Source organism: Pelodiscus sinensis, chromosome 4 (genome assembly GCF_052426305.1).
Source record: "Pelodiscus sinensis isolate ZL-2025 chromosome 4, ASM5242630v1, whole genome shotgun sequence".
Lineage (NCBI taxonomy): Eukaryota > Metazoa > Chordata > Testudines > Trionychidae > Pelodiscus > Pelodiscus sinensis.
Window position 1 is genome coordinate 128,733,552 of NC_143055.1, and position 7,603 is coordinate 128,741,154.

The following is a 7,603-nucleotide window of genomic DNA, read 5'->3' on the forward strand; positions in this document are numbered from 1 at the left end:
TGTTACTATAGACATGCTTTGGGGATGGCAGTGCGGAGGGCAGAGGGGGGCTCAAAAAATACAGTCCCTAAGTCAGTGCAAACTGACACTGCTTCATTTAAACCAATGGGGTGAGGTGGACTTACATCTGCAGAGGGTCTGAGTCCGGTAAGAGCATTCATTGTGTGTTTGGGGAAGGTATGAATTTCATCCTTAGAAGGGGGGAAAAAAAGCAATGCTCAAATCCTAATAAATCTATTTATTTACAAAACACTTGTACAAATTAAAGATATTATTTGAATGTAAAAAAATGTACAGTCTCTGACAAAATAAAATGTACCTGTATGTATTTTAAGGTATGCTTTTTGACAGGTATACCTTATGTCTCACTTTTCATGACAGATTATGTCTCAAGGTTACAATCAGTATGACACAAAGAGAAAAATCCAAAACAGAGGGTGACAATCCCTCTTAAACTCTCTTGTGAAACAAATCAATCAGTACTATGAGTGAAAGCTAGGGTTAAAACTCTGACCTTGAGTTTGCTGGCTTTTGTTAGTTTGTATCAAGCATGTTTTTATCTAAATGTGGAGTTCCCTTTCAATGTTCCCTCTAACTTTTTCCATCCATGTGTGGAATAAATTTTGTTATGTGCACCAAGGCATGTGTGGATGTGCACCACTACTAGGAACATATGCTGCCAGCTGTGGGTGCTGTGTCAGTCAGCTAGGTAGCATTTGAATCTATCCTGGGCAGCTGCTCAAGCTCTCAGCTTACAGGGAACACTGTTCCCGTGCATGTTTTTTGAAGAAGAGAATGTTCTTCCTGAGTATTCATAGAATATAAATGGTTTACCCACAAGACTCAGCTGGTTTCTTTGGGATAGAGATCTACAGCATCTCTAAGGAAAATACAGAGAGGACCTAATGGAGTGCAAGCCCTTGCAAATCTTTTTTGGTGCGTTCAAGTCTTTGATAACCAAAGCCCTGACAAAGGCTAAACAACAACAGTGGAAACAACGAGTGTGAAAATTGATGACAGATGTTAAGACACATGGAAAAACAGCTGCAAATATTTTATCTTCTTTGGAGTGAACCACACACCGTGATGTACTCGCAAAGCCTAGCAGTACCGGAATAGCACGTCAGTGAGCAGTCAGGTTTGCCGCGTGCTTGTCCTCCATATGAGCAGGTAAATGGCATGGGCAGCCATGTCCACGAGTTATTTTGCATAGTCTTCCTTTCTGGACACCGCTCTTACTTACTTCTTTTCAATAATTTCTGCAAGGGAGAAGAGTGCTGTCAGTTCTCTGGTCTGGCCTCCTTCAGGCACAATTTATTGCATGTCCATGAGAGCAAAGTGCATGGCAAAGAAGGGAAAATACCAATGCCCCCACTTTGCAGCTGGGAAAACTGAGGCACGGATGTTAAACACCTTACCCTGCATCACATAGGACCTGATTCTGATACCCTTACTAAGGCAAAATAGCACCGTGCTCCATAAATAGCCTTTTGAAGTCAATGGCACCATTTTGGTAGGGCAGCGGTGGGAGGGGTGCATAGGGGAATGCTGCTTGCTTTTCTTCCCATTCCCCTGACTATCAGGGATGGAAGGGAAACTATGTAGATTTTTTGACTTACTCCTCTGCCTCCTCTCCTCACCAGGCAGGAGTGGGAGGCAGGTACACAAGCCAAGTACTTTCCCCTCGCTCCCTGATAGGGAAGAAAAGCATTCAGCATCCCGGTACACCTAGTTGCTGCTCCTCCTGCCCTGCTGAAATGGTGCCCTTGATTGAAATCAGTGGGACTACTTCAGGCTTACAGTGATACATGCTGCGTGTAAGGGTGTCAGAATATGGCTTACAGGGATTAGGTAGCAGCAGTGGGAATTGAACTGAGCAGTCTTCAAGCTCAGGATTCTGCGGTAACCAGATTGCACGGCCTCACTTGGAATGTTCTGTTCAGTGAACAGGGAGCACGGTGCACCACAAAACACAGACCCGCTCCAAAGAGCAAACAGCGGATAGGCCATGCCATGCCAGAAACACACACATCTCCCGGTGGGCCACATTCATGATAAGATTTCCCCTCCCCGTCAGAAAACTTTCCACTGCCGCAGGACTAAAAACCTCAAATCTCCTATTCAGACTCCTTGGCTACATCTAGACTTGCATGATTTTCCGGAAATGCTTTTAACGGAAAAGCTTTCCGTTAAAAGCATTTTCGGAAAATCATGTCTAGATGGGCAGGATGCTTTTCCGCAAAAGAACTTTTTGCGGAAAAGCATCCGTGGCCAATCTAGACACGCTCTTCCGCAAAAAAGCCCTGATCGCCATTTTCGCGATCAGGGCTTTTTTGTGGAAAACAGTACTGTGCTGTCTACACTGGCCCTTTTGCGCAAAAGTCTTTCGAAAAAAGACTTTTGCCCCAACGGGAGCAGCGTAGTATTTCTGCAAAAGCACTGACAATCTTACATGAGATCGTCAGTGCTTTTGTGGAAATTCAAGCGGCCAGTGTAGATAGCTGGCAAGTTTTTCCGCAAAAGCAAATGATTTTGCGGAAAAACTTGCCAGTCTAGACACAGCCCTTCAGAGTCCGCTAAATGTCAACCTAGTAACCATGTATGTTTCCAAAGGCTCTTCTCCTATAAAGCTAAATTGGAACCGAGCTCTGCACAATCCATCTATTCATTTAACAGTTCTAGGCTATCATGCCAACTTCTTACTGGTGTTCACTGTCTGCTGCTCTGGAATTTGTTTCTGTACAGCTGTCCCTCTTTGTAAGGTGCCTTTTTGAAATGGCCATCCCTGTGTTTCTGCATGTGCTCTTTCTTAGTGCATGGAATTACTATTTAACCAAACTTAATTCCATTTCCCCATACTGTATTCCTCTATAGGATGGGAAAAGGGGTTCACCATCTCACACAGGATCAGTTCTTACTGGAGTTCTTTATCTATCCATCTTTTTCTATACTTCTGTGCAAAATGGAAATCACTTCTGTGCATTTTGGAAGGGGTTGTGTTGTATATCAGTTCTTCATCTCTGCTAGGTGATGACAAATTAAAATCTAGGCCCTGATCTTGCAGCCATGAAAGTCAATGAAAAAACTTCACATGGGCAAAGAATCAGCTTCCTCGTGGCATTGAATTTGTAAATACAATGCATGTAAGTTTGGCTTTTTTTTAAGTAACGGGCTCATAAGATCTTGTCTACGCACATACCACAATTACCCTTTAGGGTGAGGCTCTTGATTTATTTGACCCATCACAAAGTCACAAAATGATGGCGCTGTGATTTAAGAAAAGGGATTTAAATCAGTGTTTCCAGGACTACACTGTACTAAAAAGGGGTCCTTTCATCCAATGGTATCTCCCAATATCAACATTTCAGTGCTGTCAATCCAAGAGTTTTGAGGTGAAGGAAACTTGCTAAAGATATATAGTAGACTGATAAAAGGGGCTGAGGCTTTTGTCTCCCAAATATCTAATGTTGGATTTATAAAGGGTTTAATACAGACTCAAGCAAAATATTTCCTCATATTCCAAAGTTGCATTCCCTACAGCTTGCATTGAAAAACCTCAAAGTAACGTATTCAATAAAAAGCCAAGAAAAAGGTGCCATTCTTATGACCTACCTGTATCATGCGTGATGCTTGCTTGGATTTGTTGTTCAGACATCTTCTTTTCCCGTTCCCTTTCAGTGTGACACTGTCAGGAGAAAAGGTGACTTAGCATGAAATGGGACATGACTGAATACTAAAATAACGTGCCCTGCACAGTATTAATTGTGCACTTACATCACTTCAACTTGCTCACAGCTGCTGGTTTGCCCAAATATTTCAACTTTTGCAATAGCTTTTGGGTGGACGGCAGACGCACCAGGTCCGACACACAGACAGCGTCCTCTGCTGGAGGTTGCCATTCCTACAATGACATAAAGAATACTGTTATATAAATGCATTTGAGCACAATAATACTTATTATATAAACCTAATGAGCCCAATTCTCTTTTTTCTTATGCTGGTGTAACTTCGTCTAATTCGCTGTAGTTTTAGCAGATGCAAGAGGTGAAATAAGATAAGATTTTTTTTTTTTTTTTTGCTCATTGCATATGTCTGAATTTTATTCTGACAGATCAGAGCAGAAAAGATCTAATCTTTTTCCATCTTCAAAAGTGTTCAGGAAAACAAATAACTGAAATCAATGGAAGACAGGAATCTACATTCCTTTTGAGAAGCTGGGACAAAATCTCTTGTTAGTCACTTTCGTTTCCTGCAGAGTTGCCTCCAAAAATGTTTCAAAGGCTCCCTCAGTAAATGAAAGTTGAGCAATATCTCAATTACGTGAGAGACATGTGCATGGCACCTGCATGGAGCTAGTGGTGTTCATCCTATACATTCACTTTCTAGGATCATATAGAATAAAACTGCACACGTGTAGTGAAAAGCATCTTTTTTACCATAAATTGAGCATTAATTTACACTTTGCTTGACACATCTGCTGCAAGAGGCCAGTTTCCAGAAGGGGAGGGAGCAAACCTCATTAAGTAACAAAATACGATTATATGAATTGAGTGGCTTTTCCTGCTCCTAACTTACTTTGCATTGTCAATTACACAAAGCCAACAGCTGCCTCTATTTTACTGCCTTCAGTATTTCCTGATACTGTGTCCCTGCAGCTATTAGAAGATTTGATCTCAAATCTAACACTTGTAAGAGTTTGCAGAGCATTTACCCAGGGATTTTGTGCTAACGGCTGGAGACAGTGGATGGTTTTTAGACACCTTACAAGAAAGAGGAGTGAAGAGCAATGCAAGATTGCAGAAATAATATAACCCTCAAACTGACAAGGGAAATGCTACTGTACCTTGCAGCAGATCTGCAGCCAGAAGAAGCAGGAGTGAGAGAAGAGTAAGAAACTTCATGTCTTGCTCTGGAGCTGCTGCTGTTTCTTCCACTTGCTGCTCAGCTGGAGTCAAGTAAATGTGGAGTGTATCGTTCAGAGGGACTGCTATATGTAGGGCATTTTCACTTACTCTCCACTTCTGTGGGCGGGAATTCCCACTGTCAGAAAACCCCATCTTTGAACAGCTCCGTTTCCTTCTCTAGATATGCAGCACTGTGCTAGTTTCATTTTCCCAGGTTAGAAGAAATCCTTACCTATTCCTCTCAATCCAAGGAGCTGATCATTTATGAGTGTATTACTGGGTTAGTTTTATATCGGCAGGCCCTACTTCTGTGCTCTGGCTGACTTTAGACATGCACGATTCCATCCAAAAACTCTCCCCCACCTGCCCAGAAGTACCATTTTGTATGTACAGATTGAACCTCTCTAGTCCAGCAACATCCACAGTCCGGCATGATTTTATTTAGCCGGATGTCCACTTACATGGATGTGGCCAAGTTTCCTGCAGTCCCATAAAGTTTGTTTACAGCCACTAGCTCTGGTTCTCAGTGTTCTGTGCTGTTATTTAGCTCTCATATGTCTTCTAACAGCCCAGTAAGCAGAGGAAGTGTTGGTAATGCTGCTAGATAATATTGACCTCCTGGGGTTTGGCAAATTCTTTAGTTCAGCACTAGTCAGGTCCTGAGCATGCTGGAGTAGAGAGGTTCAACATGTCGTGAGAACTGCTACTCAGCATGAGAAATTAAAGTATATCACGGGCTAAATGGGTGCAGATCAGTTTTCCCTGTAAGCTGTGCACTTGGGCGGCCACTCAGGAGAGATTCAGATGCTGCCCAGCTGATTAGCGGTGCACCCACAGCTGTTTTTTCCCCCATTGGTAGTGCACATTCACACATGCATTGGAACACATCAAAATTAATTCCACACATGGAAGGAAAAGATTAGAGCGAACATTGGTGCAGAAGATCATAGGAATTCAAAGAATGGTTCAGATCCAAGATCCATCCAGGTCAGTATCTTGTCTCTGACAGAGGCTTCCCCCAGATGCTAGAGAGGTGTAGGTGAATGTGTAAACACCCCTCAGTAGGCAGAAATGGAATAATCATCCCCCCATACACACACACCATAGTAGGTCCCATCTTGGGATCTAATATAGAGAAAAGGTCTTAAACCCGCAAGCACACGTTTTTAACTCAGGATATTCTTGAAACCCACTGAAATGGCCAGTCCCTTTCTTGTTAAGTTCTTGGCCTCAGTGAATTCTACAGTCTATATGTGTGTAGAAGTCTTTCCTCTTCTGAACTTTGAATTTCAGACCTTTTAACTTCAAGTAGCCCCCTTGCTCTTCTCTTGTAAGACAGGGAGTTTCTTTGGTCTCCTCAAATCTCCTATTCTCTTTCCATGTATCTTCATCTCATCGCCACTTCCATTAGTTGCTGGAAGTCCTCGGTGGCAGAGGATAGCTGGAGGTGGCTACTCCCAGAATTACTATACTGTTAGCCTGCAGGAGTTCCCCAGCACCCCATGGGTCCTTCTGTGACTAGATTTACCCGGCGTTGCTTGGTTCCTTAACTCGATTAATTTTTCTTTTTCTTCGTTTATAACATCGCTTTGGGGTGGGGCTGGTGAGGAGGGGTTCAGGATGCAGGTTGCCTGGGGAGAGAGGACAGCTGCAGCCCTCTCTCACCGCAGCAGTGTGGGGCCAGGTGAGAAGTGCATCTCTATGGCCGCTGCAGCTCCAGCAGGCACAGCTGGGAGAGGGGTGCACGTCCCCTGACTTGGGGCAGGTCTAGGTTTGCCTGCCCTCTGCGTTCCCCAGCCAGAGTGAGGAATGCAGCAAGCTGTGCGCTTTCCCTTGGCTCCCTGATGAAAGGGAACAGCCAGCAATGTTGCCATACGAATGAGGGGGGGGGAGGATGTGAAGCCCCCGACCTTTCTAAAGGGCACCTGGGAGGTGAGAGGTGTGGGGCAGTCCAAGACACCCTAGCCCACCCCTTTCACCTGCCTGATGATTCTGTCTCTTTTCTGTATAGTTTTATGCATGGGGGAGGGGGAAGAGGAGCTTCAGCCCCCTCTCCCCACCCCACACAACCAAACTGCATTCAGTTATGATAAGAGGCAACGGCATCACACATTTGGTGGTCCTAGTTCTTACCGTTTGGGAGGTGTTCCTGAACAAACTGATGGACAGACAGACAGGCGCTCTCGCTTGCTCGCTCACAGACGAGCTCTCTCAAATATACAGTAGACTAGCAGACTGACTCAGTATTGCCCAGGTCCTTCAAGGCAGGACCTTGGGGATGTGGGGGCCGGGGTGCAGGAGGCTGGGGGCAGGGAGGGTGAGAGTGAGTGTTTGGGTGTGAGGGGGGCTCAAAGTGGGCAGTCCCCTCTAATCCATCAGGGGCCTGTTCTCTCCCCCAGGCCCCTCCCCAGCCTGCCAGAGGTCTGTTCTCTCCCCACTAAGTCCCCCTAGCCTACCAGGGCCTTTTTTCTCCACACACCCCCCTCTGGCCTCCATGGTTTCTCCCACCCCCACCAGTGCTGTGGCCAAGGGCCAGAGCGGGGAAAAGGATTTGGGGAAAGGGGGGTACTTATCTGGTGTGCTCACAGACAAGATGGCAGAGACCCAGCTCAGCTGGCCACTCCCTTGATGGTACAGCTGCCCCCTTTGGACACTCTGCAGCCTCACTGTCCCCAATGGACACGTTTAGTATCACGTCC

General features: G+C 45.0%; 1 protein-coding gene across 1 annotated transcript; it reads right to left on the reverse strand.

Moving 5' to 3' along the window:
• Positions 1–223: 223 nt before the first annotated feature.
• On the reverse strand, positions 224–5,212 carry CXCL11 (C-X-C motif chemokine ligand 11). Its single transcript, XM_006133906.5, has 4 exons — positions 4,844–5,212; positions 3,775–3,901; positions 3,613–3,685; positions 224–1,259 (listed from the first exon to the last, which is right to left on the reverse strand). The coding sequence occupies exons 1-4, from the start codon at positions 5,055–5,057 to the stop codon at positions 1,236–1,238; spliced, it is 438 nt and encodes a 145-aa protein (XP_006133968.4). The 5' UTR covers positions 5,058–5,212; the 3' UTR covers positions 224–1,235.
• Between the last annotated feature and the right edge of the window lie 2,391 nt (positions 5,213–7,603).

Coding starts and splice junctions, on each gene's coding strand:
- CXCL11 (XM_006133906.5), bottom strand. CDS start 5,057: ATGGGGTTTTCTGACAGTGGGAATTCCCGCCCACAGAAGTGGAGAGTA. Junction 3,686..3,774: donor TGTGAGCAAGTTGAAGTGAT/GTAAGTGCACAA, acceptor TTCTCCTGACAG/TGTCACACTGAAAGGGAACG. Junction 1,260..3,612: donor AAGCATCACGCATGATACAG/GTAGGTCATAAG, acceptor TCTCCCTTGCAG/AAATTATTGAAAAGAAGTAA.